General features: G+C 46.2%; 2 protein-coding genes across 2 annotated transcripts in view; one reads left to right on the forward strand and one right to left on the reverse strand.

Moving 5' to 3' along the window:
• The window catches only part of LOC143956160 (uncharacterized), a 482,654-nt gene that overhangs the window by 269,913 nt on the left and 194,547 nt on the right, over positions 1-18,194 (forward strand). The window lies entirely within an intron of this gene.
• The window catches only part of LOC143955420 (uncharacterized), a 77,202-nt gene that overhangs the window by 53,488 nt on the left and 5,520 nt on the right, over positions 1-18,194 (reverse strand). The window contains exons 6-8 of the mRNA XM_077465470.1: positions 17,502-17,592; positions 17,126-17,205; positions 16,942-17,029 (exon numbers count right to left, since the gene is read on the reverse strand). Coding sequence (XP_077321596.1) covers positions 16,942-17,029; positions 17,126-17,205; positions 17,502-17,592 — 259 coding nt within the window. The remainder of the gene's footprint in view (positions 1-16,941; positions 17,030-17,125; positions 17,206-17,501; positions 17,593-18,194) is intronic.

Consider the following 18,194-nt stretch of genomic DNA (forward strand, 5'->3'; position numbering starts at 1 on the left):
CTGGGTGAACCTTCTGACGGCCGTCAAGCATGTAACCCGTGGCACCCGTGTAGATTTGGTTTTACCGCCACGGATTGCATGCAGGCCTGACTCTTCTTCTCCTCCTCCTACTCCATCCTCCTCCCTCTCCTCCTCAGCTGCCTCCTCCTTTTCCGCTGCTAGCGTCTCTTCCACTGCACCGCCCAAGCTCCCCAGAACCTATTCCACATGCCAGGTGAGACGTTGCCATGCCGTGCTGCGTCTGTTGTGCCTGGAAGCAAAGAGCCACACTGGCCCGGCACTCCTTTCAGCTTTGCGTTCACAGGCAGATGAGTGGCTAACACCGCTCAATTTGACAGTTGGTAAAGTGGTGTGTGACAACGGTGCCAATCTGCTTAGCGCATTGAAACAGGGCAAAATCACGCACGTGCCGTGCATGGCACACGTCTTAAACTTGGTCGTGCAGCGATTCCTTGTCAAATACCCTGGGGTCCAGGACATCTTGCGGCAGGCAAGGAAAATCTCGGCCCATTTCAGAAGATCTTACACGGCCATGGCTCGCCTTGCTGACATTCAGCGGCGACACCATCTGCCGGTCAGACGTCTTATTTGCGATTGCCCGACGCGATGGAACTCAACCTTCTATATGCTTGATAGGCTGCTCCAGCAGAAACGTGCAGTTAACGTCTACCTGTATGAACTCTGCGAAAGAAACGGTTCTGGGGAGCTGGGTTTTTTTTCACCGCGCCAGTGGCTGCTCATGCGCGACACATGCAGACTTCTGCGGCCATTTGAGGAGATCACCAAACTGGTCAGTCGCAGCCATGGCGCCATCAGTGACATGGTACCTTATGCCTTCTTTCTGGAGCGTGCATTGCGTCGTGTCATTGATCAGGCTGTGGAGGAGCAGGAGCGGGAAGATGAGGAAGTCGCAATGCTGGATGAATTCCCAGGGGGGGCTACTCTATCTGAGACAAGTCAACAACAGGAGTCTGATGAGGAGTCAGAGGAGGATGGTGCCGGGGCGGATGAGCAGGAGCAAGAAGAGCATGCTTTAAACCTTTCTGGGATCCCTGTTGTGCGAGGATGGGGAGAGGAGAATGAAGAGGACGACATTATCCTGGATGATGAGCAGGAGCCAGGCCACCACACCGCTTCCACTTTAGTGCAAATGGGGGCCTTCATGCTCCAGTGTTTTAATAGGGACCCCCGTATAAAAAGCATGAGGGTCAAGGACCAGTACTGGGTGGCAACGTACTTAGACCCCCGGTACAAACACAAAATGGCGGAAATGTTACCGCCGTCGCAGAGGGCTGTCAGAATGCAGCACTTCCAGGCCTTGCTTCGAGAAATGCTGCATTCTGCTTTTGCGTGCGCTGGCAGAGGAGCAATTCCCACTCCCAGAGAAGGATTTGCGGGTACCAATCCAACAGCGCCTGCAAGAAGAGGCCGGTTTGAAGATGTGTTGGTGACTTCGGATATGAGGTCATTCTTTCAGCCGACCCATCGACAGGTGTCATCCGGATCCAGCATCAGGGAACGCCTAGACCGTCAGGTGTCCGACTACATTGGGTTAACGGCCGATGTGGACGCTCTGAGGAGTGATGAACCCCTAGACTACTGGGTGGGCAGGCTTGACCTCTGGCCAGAGCTTGCCCAATTTGCAATCGAACTGTTGGCTTGCCCCTCATCCAGTGTCCTGTCCGAAAGGACGTTCAGCGCAGCAGGGGGGATTGTGACCGATAAGCGTACTCGCCTAGCTCACCACAGTGTTAACTACCTCACATTTCTAAAAATGAATGAGGCATGGATCTCGGAGGAATTCAACACATGTGATCAGTAGACCATGTATATGTCTATAAACAATTTTTGGAATCAAGCACACAGACCTTCTTAATTCATTTGGCTCACTTCCCTGACCCAAAAAAGCACACCGTACTATATGCCCCTACCCTCCTCTTTGAAGAGGTTGAGCGGTGTCATATTTCTACTGGGGCTGCTTATTATGAGGGGTTCCCACCATCCCTGTGCTGTGCTGACTTCCTCCTGGGTGTTCTTATTATGAGGGGCTCCCACCATCCCTGTGCTGTGCTGACTTCCTCCTGGGGGTTCTTATTATGAGGGGATCACACCATCCCTGTGCTGTGCTGACTTCCTCCTGGGGCTGCTTACGGTGCTGCTGTCAGCGCTGTATGTCACGGAGCTGCTGTCAGCGCTGTATGTCACGGAGCTGCTGTCAGCGCTGTATGTCACGGAGCTGCTGTCAGCGCTGTATGTCACGGAGCTGCTGTCAGCGCTGTATGTCACGGAGCTGCTGTCAGCGCTGTATGTCACGGAGCTGCTGTCAGCGCTGTATGTCACGGAGCTGCTGTCAGCGCTGTATGTCACGGAGCTGCTGTCAGCGCTGTATGTCACGGAGCTGCTGTCAGCGCTGTATGTCACGGAGCTGCTGTCAGTGCTGTATGTCACGGAGCTGCTGTCAGCGCTGTATGTCACGGAGCTGCTGTCAGCGCTGTATGTCACGGAGCTGCTGTCAGCGCTGTATGTCACGGTGCTGCTGTCAGCGCTGTATGTCACGGAGCTGCTGTCAGCGCTGTATGTCACGGAGCTGCTGTCAGCGCTGTATGTCACGGAGCTGCTGTCAGCGCTGTATGTCACGGAGCTGCTGTCAGCGCTGTATGTCACGGAGCTGCTGTCAGCGCTGTATGTCACGGTGCTGATGTCAGTGCTCTGTATTACGGTGCTGCTGTCAGTGCTCTGTATCTCCTGCACCCTCTTGTTTGCCTACCCTGGTCCCTGACCTTCCCTCTCCTCCATTGCCTTCATTAGCTCCATAGTCCTGAATTGTCAGAACAATTTCCCAAATAAAAAAAAAATGCTTGTAGTTATCGATCCCAAATTCACCTCATACATGTATTATGCTATTGTCCAGGTGGTGGGACTACGTGCTACCCCCTAATAATTACCCCGTGGCCGCAAATTCGACCTAAAGGTTTGCGAAATTCGCCTCCCATTGAAGTCAATGGAGCCCGCGGCGAACGGTCGTTTTCGCGAACGTTTGTGTCCGTTCGCGTTTCGCGTTCGCGAAACGTCCCGTCGGAAGTTCGTCCATCACTACTCAGGATGGCTACTCACTTTGACCAAAACTGAACAGGGTTGTATACAATGGATTTATTTGTGTTTTCCACCTTCAGGAGAGGTCCCTCAGATGTGTTTCACCCCCAATGGAGGCAAAACGATTAAGCCCACTCAAGACACAGATTCGCTGTGACCAAAACGAAACCAGGTAGCGTAAGCTCTCCACCCATAGGAGAGGTCCACCAGACATGTTTCACTCCTAGTGGGGGGAAACAATTAAGCCCACTCAGGATTCCTACTTACTGTGACCAAACCTGAACAAGGTAATATAAGATGGCTTTAGTTGTGTTCTCCACCTGCAGTAGAGGTTTCTCAGACGCGTTTTACCCCCAGTAGAGGCAAAACCATTAAGCTCACTCAGGACGCAGACTCAGTGTGACCAAAACTAAATCATGTAGTGTAAGATGGCTTCACTTCTGCTCTCCACCCTCAGTAGGTCCCTCAGATGTGTTTCGCCCCCTAGGGAGGTGAATTGATTAGGCTCACTCAGGATGTCAACTCACTGTGACCGAAAGTAAACCAGGTAGAGTATGATGGCTTCAGTTCTGCTCTCCGCACAAGGAGAGGGGAGACCAAAAAAATTTCACCCCTAGCGGAGACAAAACAATTAAGCCCATTCAGGAGGATGCCCACTCACTGTGACCAAAACTGAACCAGGTAGTGTAAGATGGCTTCAATTCTGCTCTCCACCCATAGGAGAGGTCCACCAGACATGTTTCACTCCTAGTGGGGGGAAACAATTAGGCCCACTCAGGAAGCCTACTCACTGTAACCAAAACTGAATGAGGTAGTGCAAGATGCCTTTAGTTGTGTTTTCCACCTGCAGGAGAGGTTCCTCAGATGCATTTTACCCCCAGTAGAGGCAAAACCATTAAGCTCACTCAGGATGCCGACTCACTGCGACCAAAACTAAACCATGTAGGGTAAGATGGCTTCACTTCTGCTCTCCACCCTCAGTAGGTCCCTCAGATGCATTTTGCATCCTGGGGAGGTGAATTGATTAGGCCCACTCAGGATGTCAACTCACTGTGACCGAATGTAAACCAGGTAGAGTAAGATGGCTTCAGTTCTGCTCTCCACCCAAAGGAGAGGTTACACCAGACACGTTTCTTCCCTAGTGGAGACAAAACAATTAAGCTCATTCAGGATGCCAACTCACTGTGACCAAAACTAAACCATGTAGTATAATATGGCTTCAGTTATGCTCTCCACCTGCAGGAGAGGTCCAATGGATGCGTTTTGCCCCTAGTGGAGGACGCGATTCACTGTGACCAAAACTAAGCCAGGTATCGTAAAATGGCTTCAGTTATGCTCTCAACCTGCAGGAGAGGTCCAATGGATGCGTTTTGACCCTAGTGGAGGACGCGATTCACTGTGACCAAAACTAAGCCAGGTATCATAAAATGGCTTCAGTTATGCTCTCAACCTGCAGGAGAGGTCCAATGGATGCGTTTTGACCCTAGTGGAGGACGCCGATTCACTGTGACCAAAACAAAGCCAGGTATCGTAAAATGGCTTCAGTTATGCTCTCCACCTGCAGGAGAGGTCCCTCTGGGGACTTCTCCAGCAGGCGGAGAGCAGAACTGAAACCATCTTACGCTACCGGGTTCAGGTTTGCTTACGGTGAATCGACGTCCTGAGTGCGGTCCTTTGCCATTTATTTCTGTACCACATTGTACACAGCACAAGCTTTTTAGATTAGAGCGCTTCTTTGTTATGTTTGTCTACATTCTAATTACCGAGCCACCGTGCGTTCATGCAAACTTCAAGAGCCTGTACAAGCTTACAGAACACAACGCACCATTAAAGCATTTCTTGTATATATTTCAAGAAGCGCAACGAAACATAGGACCACCCGGCCTCAAGATTTCACACCTGATGAAATAGATGCATGTGTCCAATTACAGCTTTCTGCACATTTGAGAGTCACTCGTATATAGTTCAAGAGCTCATATGGACGTAAATAGGTAGTAATAAACATTTGCAAAGTCAGTTGCCTTGCTGCCCTGATCCAAATATCCCGTCTGCAGGGAAAGCCAGGATAATGCTTTAAGAGCCATAATAGTTCTGCTTACAGCTCCATTCACACTTGAGCATCACCTGTGCATGTGTAAGAGCTTGCAGGGGCTTAACAGAGCGAAACCGGTGGTAGAAACCAGTTAGAAAATCGATCGTTACAACATCCCGCCGCAAATTATCTCTTCTGCCGAAAAAAGATGGAGTGACATTTTAAGGGGAGTAAATGCCAAAAGGGCTATATGTGGAACGGTCGGAGGAGCCAGCCAAAGAGCTGGAACAAGCCGCAACACGAAGCCAACTCACCAGTCTCTCGGCGGTGGGAGAGGGCCCGGGGAATTCAGCGAGCAGGCAAGTACAGGCAGCTCCTCCACAGCTAAGCTGTTTATGAAGCTTCTGCGATGGCAACTGGCGTGGAGGGAAGGGGGCAGGGCTTGGAGGACTGACAGGGGGAAAAAAAACAAAAAAAAAAAAACGTTTTTCACAACTTCCAAAAGTAAAAATGAAAAAAAAAAAAAAAAACCATTAACACCCTCGCACGTTTGGTGACGCAATGCTAGTGGGCTCATTATTTTTCACGTAGGCTCGTGGGATTTGTTGCGTACATTTTTATGGGGTGTATTACAGTATCAGTGTGGTGACTGGAACTGATTTTCAAACGACATCTATTTTTTTTTTCTCTGCGCTAAAAAAAAAAAATAAATAATATAGCGTTACATTTTTTAGAGACAGAAAAAGCTTTCTTTTGGTGGTATTTAATCACCACTGGAGGTTTTAGTTTTTGGTAAACAAATGCAAAAAAGAGCAAACATTTCTTAGTTTCTGTTATAAATTTAGCAAATACCTGCAAGTCATTTTTCTTCTTCACCGATGTGCGCTTATGAAGCTGCACTGATGGACATTGATGCGGCTGCACTGATGGGCACTAAAAGGCCTGCATTGATGAGTACTGACGGGCACTGATGAGGTAGCACTGATGGGCACTAATAGTCTGCACTGATGGGCACTTATGAGGCTGCACTAATGGGAACTAATAGTCTGCATTCATGAGGCTGCACTGATGGGCACTAATAGTCTGCACTGATCGACACTGATGAGGCTGCACTGATGGGCACAAATAGTCTGCACTGATGAGGCTGCACTGATGGGCACTAATAGTCTGCACTGATGGACACTGATGAGGAGGAGCCGATTGCCACTAATAGTCTACACTGATGAGGCTGCACTGGAGGACACTAATAGACTGCGCTGATGGGCACTGATGAGGCTGCGCTGATAATCAGTGCCCTGATTATCTATGTAAAATGCCCCCTGTACCAGCTCTCCTCTCCTCATGCTGTGACAGAGCATTAGGAAAGGAATGCCGATAACCGCCAAGTGTTTTTACATGTGATCAGCTGTGATTGTCCCTTTATCCCAATCTGTTTTCAGCTGTATTACGAAAGACACAGCGATCAAAGAGCATGTGGGATACACACCCCAGGGGGGCGGGGCTTGGTCCTGGGAGGATGTTCATGGACGCCCTCCCAGAACAAGAGCGCTGAACTGTAGCCATATTTTGATTATAGCACGAGTCTGAAGTGGTTAAGGAATATCTTTATAAAAAAAATTCATAGCAATTCACCAGATGAAAGTGCATGGACATTCGTTATGTGCAAATGGGGCAAACAAAAAAAACCAGCAAATTTTAGGTTATTTACTTACAGCCACCTAGTGGCCAAGTGCAGTATTTTCCAATATTAATCAATAAATATAAAATAGCCTAATAATAGTTTTTAGTTTTTTTGCCCTATTCGCACAGAACGAATGTACTTTCAGAGGGTGAATTGCTATGTGATTGTTTTATAAATACACCCTGAAGTTTTGCAGCTCAAATTTTTTATTCATTCTACTTTTTAAGTAAATAAAGGAGTTCAAATTTATTGAATGGGTTAGGCTGTGCACAAAAAATGATTTGATGCCCACGGCTTCTAAACGAATATTGAAAATAAAAAAAAACGCATTGCTTCCTCACCACCTTCCAGTAGCCTCTGAAGCACGATCCGAACGATTATTGCTGGTTTGCAGTGCTGTTCCTTCCCTTCCTCACCATGTTTTTTTTAGCTTTACTGGTAGCTTCAGAACTTTTTTTTTTATTATTTTAGATATATTTTCTTTTAGTTTATTCCATCTTATTACATTTATATATATATATTTTTTATTGTTGTATTACATTAGCTGTGTGCAGAAAATGATCCGTATCAATGCCACGCAGACAAAGCTCGTGGTGATTCCATTCGTCCCTTTCGGAGGAATAACAAGTCCCAGCATGTCCTGCATACCTCATGCTGGGACCTGTCATCCTTTGCTAGCTGCAGCCCCACAAGGCGCCCAATGCCACTCGTAATTCCTTTCACAAAGGAATCAGGTAAAATACCTCCAATAGAATCCGATGGAAATTATATATAAATATAATGTGTAACTGAATATAAAATAAGATGATATAGTATATAGCAAGACTCATATTATATAATGTGATAAAATATACTGGACGGTATGTAAAACATTCACGTTCGTAAAAGTCTTCCACCATTTCTCTAGCTCAGGCATAAATCGGACTGTGGACACAGTGGTGGTGGGAACCCCTCATAATGGGCACAGCGGGTGTACAGACCTGGGAACTGGGCACAGGGATGGTGAGAGCCCCTCATAAAGGGCACAACAGGTGTACAGTCCTGGGAACTCAGCACAGGGATGGTGGGAACCTCTCATAATGGGCACAGGTGTACATGCCATGGAACTCGGCACAGGGATGGTGGGAACCCCTCAGAATGGGCACAGCAGGTGTACATGCCATGGAACTCAGCACAGGGATGGTGGGAACCCCTCTTGATGGGCACAGCAGGTGTACAGACCTGAGAACTCAGCACAGGGATGGTGGGAACCTCTCATAATGGGCACAGGTGTACAGGCCTGGGAACTCAGCACAGGGATGGTGGGAACCTCTCAATGGGCACAGGTGTACAGGCCTGGGAACTCAGCACAGGGATGGTGGGAACCTCTCATAATGGGCACAGGTGTACAGGCCTGGGAACTCAGCACAGGGATGGTGGGAACCCCTCATAATGGGCACTGCAGGAATACAGACCCAGGAACTAAGCACAGGGATGGTGGAAACCCCTCAGAATGGGCACAGCAGGTGTACAGACCTGAGAACTCAGCACAGGGATGGTGGGAACCCCTCTTGATGGGCACAGAAATGGAGGGAACCCCTCATAATGGGCACAGCAGATTTACAGACCCGGAAACTCAGTACAGGGATGGCGGGAACCCCTCATAATGGACACAGCAGATGTGCAGACCCAGGATATCAGGTCAGGGATGGTGGGAGCCCTTATAATGGGCACAACAGGTGTTAAGACTAGAGAAGTCAGCCCAAGGATGGTGGGAACTCCTCATAATAGACATAGGAGGTGTGCAGTCCCCAGATCTCAGGGCAGGGATAATGGGAACCTCTCATAATAGGTACAGCAGGGGTGGCATCTGGAGTGCCCATGGTATCACCAGAAATGTTCAAAAAACGGTTCAATCTCCGTTACCACCGCAAACTACCCACAATCCACCAAGCAGGAAGCCCACCACAGATTGTACCAGCTTTTGAACTTTTTTTTTGAGCTTTCCACTTCTTGATGCCCATCTGCCCACCCTCCCCCAGGGGAGGGAGATGGGGTAAGATGACAATTAAAAAAAAGTCTAAGCACACTCCTGAATACAGGGTGTATATATGTCTCTTCTTACCTGCTCCTCCTTGCCTTGTGGGTTAAAGACGTCAGTGAGGACGGCCCAGGTGGGGATATTTTTGTTGATGTTGTTATGCATAAAAATAATTACCAGCCAAATTTTCTCAACCCGGGATGGAGGTGGGTAAGAGGCGTCAAAAAAGGTCTAGGCACACCCCTGATTATACAGTGCCTTGAAAAAGTATTCAGTAAGTATTCAGTAAGTGGAAGGAAAGTGATAAATTGTTTTCAACATTTTTTACAAATAAATATGTGGAAAGTGGGGGGTACATTTGTATTCAGCCCCCCTGAGTCAATATTTTGTAGAAACACCTTTTCTCAGCAATTACAGCTGCAAGTCTTTTTGGGGATGTCTCTACCAGCTTTGCACATCTAGAGAGTGATAAGCACAGGGATGGTGGGAACCACTCATAACAAGAACCTGAGAAGGGGAACCTCCGCCCCAGGCTCAAGTCTTTTGCAAACCCTAACAGGTTTTCTTCTAAGATTGTCCTGTATTTGGCTCCATTCATCTTCCCATCAACTCTGACCAACTTCCCTGTCCCTACTGAAGAAAAGCATTCCCACAACATGATGCTGCCACCACCATGTTTCACGGTGGGGATGGTGTGTTCAGGGTGATGTGCAGTGTTAGTTTTCCACCACACATAACGTTTTGCTTTTAGACCAAAAAGTTTAATTTTGGTCTCATCTGACCAGAAGTAACCTTCTTCCACATGTTTGATGTGTCCCCCACATGCATACTTCCCAACATTTTGAGATGGGAATGAGGGACACCTACTATCAACCGTATGTAGGCATAAGACACGCACCCTGTCACACCCCCTTAAAGAGGAAGTAAAGGCAAATTTTTATTATTTTTTTAAAAAGCACACCCTGTAAGGCAAAGGCATAATGAGCTAGTATGCATAGCATACTAGCTCATTATGAATAACTTACCTGAGAACGAAGCCCCCCGAAGCGGTCCTCCGTCTTCCTCTTCACCACTGCCATGGATCCCGGATCGACTTCCGGGTCTCGCGGCTCCGGCGCTGTGATTCGCCAGAGCCGCGATGACGTCACTCCCACGCATGCGCACGGGAGCCGACACTGTGCACCTGTGCACCGATGTCTACCGCGGTGGCTGTCTTCGGGTAAATATCTCCTAAACCGTATAGGTTTAGAAGATATTTCTTGGACCTACAGGTAAGCCTTAATCTAGGCTTACCTGTAGGTCAAAGTGTGTTGTAAGGGTTTACAACCACTTTAATAAAACAGACCTGACCAGAGAGGTGAGGAGGATTCTGGGAGGTCACATGACATCACTCTTAGCTCTATTAATAAAACACAGACCTGACCAGAGAGGTGAGGAGGATTCTAGGAGGTCACATGACATCACTCTTAGCTCTATTAATAAAACACAGACCTGACCTGAGAGGTGAGGAGGATTCTGGGAGGTCACATGACATCACTCTTAGCTCTATTAATAAAACACAGACCTGACCAGAGAGGTGAGGAGGATTCTGGGAGGTCACATGACATCGCTCTTAGCTCTATTAATAAAACAGACCTGACCGGAGAGGTGAGGAGGATTCTGGGATATTTCTTGGACCTACAGGTAATCCTTAATCTAGGTTTACCTGTAGGTCAAAGTTGGTTGTAAGGGTTTACAACCACTTTAAAAGAGAATTAATGCAAAAAAAGTTAAATAAGTCCACAAGGGCTTTTTTTTACCACTACTAATCCATTATACTGTTTTTTTTTTTTTTTTAATTTAGCAATTTAGATGAAAGGTTTAGCACTGGGGAAACACTTTGAGAGATGACATATGTTTATTTCTAAAAAAACAAAACAAAAAAATTTAAAACCATTTATCATTTTCCCTCCACTTCACAATTATGTGCCACTTGGTCTTGGCCCATCACATAAAATCCCAATAAAATACATTTAAAGGTTTTGTTTTTTTTCTCCCCTTTTGTTGTTGGGGGCATTACTCCAGGATTGTGCGAGCCAACCACTATTGTACCAGTTTAAGAAGTGCGTCGATCTGAAACTGCAACTCAAATGCCCCATACACATGGTCAGAATTTCCCGACGGAAAAAGTCAGATCGGATGATGTTGTCGGAAAATCCGATCGTGTGTGGGCTCTATCGGACTTTTTCCGTCGGAAATTTCCAACGAAAAAAGTTTGAGAGCAGGATCTAAAACTTTCCGACAACAAAATCCGATTGGACTTTTTCCGATCGCGTGTAGAGAATTTCCGACACACAAAGTGCCACGCATGGTCAGAAAAAATTTGGAGACGAAAGCTATTGGCTACTGGCCTCTACGTAGTCCCGTCGTACGATGTTTACGTCACCTTGTTCCAAACTATCAGATTTTCTGACAACTTTGTGCGACCGTGTGTATGCAACACAAGTTTCAGCCAAAATCCGTCGGAAAAAAATCAGACGGATTTTGTGGTGGGAATGTCCGGCCATGTGTATGGGGCTTGACTGGCACAGACTACTGGGGGGGGGGGGGGGGTGTAAAACACGAATATGTTGCAGCTTATGCGGCTTTACGCATATCTCCACACCAAAGTGGGAGCTACCTACCGCCACAGAAAATGCACGCGCTAAAATTTATACAAAACCGGCAGGTCAAAAACACAGTGAGCTATGAAACAACGCACAACCATCCGCATTAATTCATTGTGGTTTTAAGTGCAGAAAGAAATTTTTTTTAATAAAAAAAAAAACAATTTTTGTACAGATAAGGAAATGAACACAACCCTCTTAAGAACAGATGCATCACGGGTACCATACTTTGCATAAGGGTTATTATTCTGTTGACTTTTGCATCCGCTTTATGAACATTTTATTACTTAAAAGGTATTAAAGATGTAAAAAAAAATTACTTGTGCGCATGTGTCAATCATAAGTGCCACAGATCTTCATTGTAATTTGCTTAATACATTTATTTCTAAGGACTGTCATCGCCATCTAGTGGCAATAATGCAGGATGTTTCCTGACTGAGGTATTCCAAAAAATAATAATAATTGCATTATTGCCCCTAGATGGAGCTGGCGATCCTAGAAAAAAAAAAAGTAATAAGCAAATTACAGTGTAGATTTGTGGAAAATGACTGACCTGTACAAAGCATTTTTTTTATACTGCATTAGTGTGCGTTTTGTAATTGCTTGAGTTTAAAAAAAAAAAAAAAAGCAAGGCTGTGGTGCTAGCAGGGGTGCCTGTAGATGAGCAGGGTATGCGATTACAGGAACTGATTAGTTTTGGCAAGAAAGGTCAAGAACAGTGGTCTCCCAACTTTGGTCAGGGGGCCAGAAGCGGCTCTTTGCTTGCCCATATCCGGCCCTTGGGACATTTCCTCCAGTTGACACCAAAGATGGGACACCGTGGTTGAGGCACCATTCCCCCTACTGACACAACTGATGGGGTACCATTCCTCCCACTGGTACCAAGGATGGGGCACCATTTCTCCCACTGACACCACTGATGGGGTACCATTACTCCCACTGACACCAAGGATGGAGCACCATTCCCCCCACTGATACCAAGGAAGGGGCACCATTCCTCCCACTGACACCACTGATGGGGTACCATTCCTCCCACTGACACCAAGGATGGGGGACCATTCCCCCCACTGATACCAAGGATGGGGCACCATTCCTCCCACTGATAACAAGGATGGGGCACCATTCCTCCCACTGATAACAAGGATGGGGCACCATTCCTCCCACTGGCACCAACGATGGGGCACCATTCCTCCCACTAATGCCAATGATGGGGCATTATTACTCCCACTGGCACCCACGATGGGGCATTATTACTCCCACTCATACAGCTAGTGAGATACTATTCCTCCAACTGACACCATTGATGGGGTATTATTCCTCTCATTGGCATTGTTTACTCTCAATGACGCAGAGGAATTATCTACTCCCACTGGTCATAGCCCGGCCCCCCTAAAGCCTGAAGGACAGTAAACTGGCCCTTTGTTTAGAAAGTTTGGAGATTCCTGGTCTAGAATATATATCCTGTTTGTACATTTAAAACATTTTATTATATATATTATATTATTTTGGTATTCAATAAACTGTTGTATCAGAACCTTACTTACCAAAACCCTTTAATCGTATACCTCACTCATCAACAGGCACCTCAAAAACTTGTTGAACCTTCTTCCCATTCCCTAAGTGGACTGAGGATTGGGTACCTTGAAGTATCGAGAGCAACCACCTGAGTACCCATGTGGAGACAGACATATGCTTCAAGTATTCAGCTAAGGTTGCACATACCACAGCCAACTTCTTCATTCATGTTAATTGTTTAAAGCTCTACTACAGCCTACGTGCTCTCCTGCCATTCCTCCTCTTCTCCTTTATTCCTTGAGGTAGCGCTTCTTTTTTGAAACTTGGAGACAACGTTTGATACCAACAAGTTTATATACTAGCTGTTATCTGTAAGCCTGGGTATGTTCTGGGGCTGTTAAAGCCACTCCTAACTGGTCTTTGAAGGTTAACATCACCATTGACCATTGTGCCCTACAGACATATTAAAAGACCATAACTATAGATGGGCCTATGTTGGTACTAGTAGGACGCCCAACAGCCGAACTTGGGTGACATCAAGCTGGCCTCTCTGAAACATCATGAAGGTAGGTGGGCAGGTCAGGCTAGCCCAGAGGTCTTTTTTTTTTCCTTAAAGGTGTAATCATCTTCACCAGACAGTAGCTTGGGGTTGTAGACAAAGTTTGTGAACTCTCTGGTGGTGGGGCATGTTCTGATCACCTAGCATGGTGTCTCTGGTTCTTTACAGGCATCCAAGCTCTTAGGAATGAGGTCAAAGTCAAGGCTGATGTAGCAGGAAGAATAACTTCCTGATGTACACAAACTAATTTCTTACTATCACCTACAGCAAGGGTCTCCAAACTTTGTAAACAAAGGGCTACTTTACTGTCCTTCAGACCGGGGGCCAGACTAGGGCCAGTGGGAGTAGAAAACGTCCCATCATTGGTGTCAATGGAAGGAATTGTGCTCCATAATTGGCGTTAGTGGGAGGAGTTATGCCCTTTTGTTGGTGTCAGTGGGAGGAATAGTGGCCCATTGTTGGTATCAATGAAAGAAATTATGCCCCATCATTGGAGTTATACCCTATTGTTGCTGTCAGCGGAAGGAATTGTGCCCCACTTTTGGTGCCAGTGGGAGGAATTGTGCACTTTTAATGGTGTCAGTGGGAGGAATAGTGCCCCAAGGTCCGGATAAAGGCAAGCAGTTTGGAGACCGCTGATCCAAAGCCTTGGTTAGGCAAGCTGGCCAGCTCAACCCCTTTCTGTCCTTCTCCACCCACAGCTGGATAGGCTTTCTCAGTCGGCACATTGACCGATTATAACTATATGAAAGATCAGATCAAGGCTACAAAAAAAGCAACACGCCAATGCTTTAAATAAAAAGTCGCCAATCATCCCTTCCTAACAGCTGTCCAAACGCTCCGGAACAACGTTTAAAGTAAGGGCAGGCTTGTCTCCTGTATGAGATTTCTGATGGGCGGTAAGAATGGACTTGCTAATGAAAGTCTTGCCGCAGTCCGAGCACATGAAGGGCCGTTCGCCAGTATGGGTCTTCTGGTGCCGCGATAAGTCGGAGCTGGTGATAAACCCCTTACCGCAAAAGGAACAGGCAAAAGGCTTTTCCCCCGTGTGAATTTTCTCATGCGTGGTAAGGTTAGACCGGCTGGCAAAGCACTTGGCACACTCAAGGCACTTGAAGGGTTTTTCGCCCGTGTGAATACGTTGGTGCTTAACTAGGTTGGACTTCATGCCAAAGGCTTTCCCGCAATGAGCACACTCAAACGGCTTCTCCCCAGTGTGAACTCGCTGATGCTTAACTAAATTGGACTTCATGCCGAAACGCTTGCCGCATTCTTGGCAGGGAAAAGGCTTCTCCCCCTTGTGGACCTTCAGGTGTTTCACCAGGTTGGCCTTCATGGCGAAGCACTTTCCGCACTCCGAGCAAGAGAAGGGCCGGTCCCCGGTGTGAATGCTCTGGTGCGTCTCCAGGATGGACTTGTTGGAGAAGGTCAATCCACACTCACCGCATAGGAAGGACTGTCCACCTGTGTGAACGCTTTGGTGGGCCATGAACACCATCTTGCTGGAGAACGACTTGCCGCACTTGATGCAGAGGAAGGGCTTGAACGGGTTGGCTTTGTCGCAGCACAGGGCCGAGCTCGAGCCTGGCTCCGCCTCCTGAAGGTTGGTGTCATAGACGACGCACTTGCCGCATTCATAGCAAACGTAGATTTTCCCCTCCAGGGAGACCAACTTGTTGGATGACCACGCGGATGATGCCCTGGAATGGTGAGAGCTTAAGGTTTCGGGTAGAGGAAAACCATTCTTCCCTTCATGATCTGGAGAGGAACCAGAGGAACACGAGATCAATGACACAATGCTGTTGTCACCAATAACCCAATGTCTTTCCATACTTGTTGTGTTGCTTATAGACGTTAAAGAGGACCGGTCACTCTTGGGCTCAAGTCTGAATTAATAAAGGACTGTCAGGTCTCATTTTACAGCAAGGGGAAATCAACTGTGCCCAGGCTGGGATGAAAAAAGAATGCCATTGGGTCTGATGCAGGTATGAGGAAGGCATTTCCTCAGTTTTCTCTTCCACAGTGATCACTCAGACTGTACACTGTAACTTTGCAGCAAAGCTTTAAAAGTGAGAGACAGCAGCAGGTGGATGATCTGCTTCTGTAATCCTCTACATTGTGTCAAACAAGAGGAGTAAATGCTGAGGTGACTCAAACGTTTCCATTTGCTCCAAGTGTTGGGAGATCCAGGAGGGCGCCATGAAGTGCAAGTATTTCTTTTTATAAAAACGACAGTGGCTTCTCCAAAACAAGACTGATTTGTTGTGTCGCTATTATAGTTTTAAAAAGTCCTTTCATGTTTTAACCTTTTATATAATTTATGTTGTTATTTTTATAAGTAATATGCCAATGAATATTTTCCTTTCTCATTTCAGCCAGCAGATGGAGCCATCTGCTCCTTATTATGTTTTCTAGACTCTCCTTACCTACGTTGTTGCAAAAATTTAAAAAAAAAACTGTTTACAGAGCTCAGTAGCTGAAGCTGAAATTTATACAAACAAGAGAGACAGTAGTGACTCCGCTTTCCTTTTTTTTAATATATAAAGCAAATAATTTTTCTTCTTTTAAATAGAAAAGGGATAGACAGCACAGAAAAAGTAAGACAGTGTGAAAGAAATTAATCAAAATATTTTACCACTAGAAGGCAATCTAACAAATATTTTTCATCACAGGCTCAAGTAAGCACCAAGGTATGGAAAACACGGACTTCTCTCAGCAGGGGCCCTGAGGTCCACACAAAAAGGCTGGGCATAGACGGCTCAAATTCGGTTCCGTTCGGCCCACAAGCGAAAAATCAGCTAGTTCTCCCATCCAAACTAACATGAGTCGCACAACCGTCGCAAATAATCCAGCCGAAGTGACTAAAATGGCATTCTCAATTTTTTTCCTATGATCTTCAACACCATCTAGTGGCCATAATGAGGTTTCTTGATTTTATTTCTTTATTTAATTTTCTTGATTGCGGTATTTCTGGAAAATACCACATTATGGCCAGTAGGTGGAGCTGCCAATCATAGGAAATAAACAGAACATTTTGTTTCCCACATGTTGCACGCATTACAGGGATGGCAAGGCAAGCTATTTGCACAGCGCCTAAAGGCTTGTTTATGATAGCTGTTGGGAGAGCGATAAAACCCGATTGGTTGAGTTGAGTTTTTACGTCCCCTCAACTGCTCCCTCTTTAGTTGGAGAGGCAGCAGCCTGGGGGTGAGCACATGCAGAGTCAGGAATGGTAACCACTGTTGCGCTCAACGGGAACTGCCGCTTACTGAGAAGGGTCGGAGCATTATACATCGAATATTCAGTATGGGAACCAGAAGAGACATAGCAATAGAGACTAAACCTGACCCACCTGGACCCCAAAACTAGAGAAGGAAAAAAGGTCTCCTTACTGACCCGGGATGGACTCCGAAGTCCGAGTTCCCTTCACGTCACCTTCTCCATCCGCCGCATGCGGCACAATGACAAGCTCCGGGTTTTCAGCCTAAAGGAAGCACAAGAAAGTTTGAATAAGGAGTCCTCCTTTCAGAAACGGTTAGTTTGGAATTCGGAGATAAGAGCCCATCAATCCTGAGTATACCTGATATCCACGGGGTGTGGAATCCTGGGAATACAGAGGACGGGGATGTCTCTCTGGGGTATTTCCATTACTGGAGCCATCTGTAGGAAACAAAGTGAATATAACGACCATTAACCATCGATGGACAAGGAGCAAGGAGAATCTGGGACTGTTTTCTGGACCCATTATTATATTTATTTCCATATCTATTTATATCAGCTCCGCCTAGTGGTCATAATGCAGTATTTTTCTGAATTATCGCAATCAGTGTAATACTGCATTATGGCCACTAGATGGCAATGATCATCATAGGAAATAAAGAATGACATGTCACACATGTAAGACACATTACTTAGGGCTGTGTGAATGCTGAGCCCTCATATTGTTCATCACTCACCTGTGCTGATCTCTAGGGGACTTTTCTTCTCGCTGCCCCTCATATATGGATCTTCTTCATCTTCAACTTTAATGCTGATTACATTGTCATCCTGAGGAAAACAACATTACACAAGGATGTCTGCTTATATAAAAAAAAAAAATATTGAAAGTGCATGTACAGTACATTTGTTCTGTGTGAATAGGGCAAAAAAAATGTTATTAGAATATATTGTGTGCTGGTCAAATGTAAATCACTGATCTACATGCAGAAGTAGTAAGTAACGCAGAGTGCAGAGGTCAGTAGTATGTAACGCAGAGACCAGTAGTATGTAACGCAGAGACCAGTAGTATGTAACGCAGAGACCAGTAGTATGTAACGCAGAGGTCACTAGTATGTAACGCAGAGGTCACTAGTATATAACGCAGAGGTCAGTAGTATATAAAGCAGAGGTCAGGCGTATGTAACGCAGAGTTCAGAGGTCACCAGTACGTATCCCTGAGTTCTGAGGTCAGTAGTGTGTAACACAGAGTGCAGAAGTCAGCAGTATGTAATGCAGAGGTCAGTAGTATGTAATACAGATTATAGGGGTACAGTAAATACTAAATGCAGAGTGCAGAGGTCAGTAGTATGTAACAAAGTTTAGACGTAAGTAATAGCGCACAGTGCAGATGTAAGTAGTATGTAACTGAATTTACAGGTAAGTAGTTTTAT

This window comes from Lithobates pipiens, unplaced genomic scaffold (assembly GCF_037356315.1).
Source record: "Lithobates pipiens isolate NorthernLeopardFrog02 unplaced genomic scaffold, aLitPip1_a1.2 Scaffold_35, whole genome shotgun sequence".
In the NCBI taxonomy this organism is placed as follows: Eukaryota; Metazoa; Chordata; class Amphibia; order Anura; family Ranidae; genus Lithobates; species Lithobates pipiens.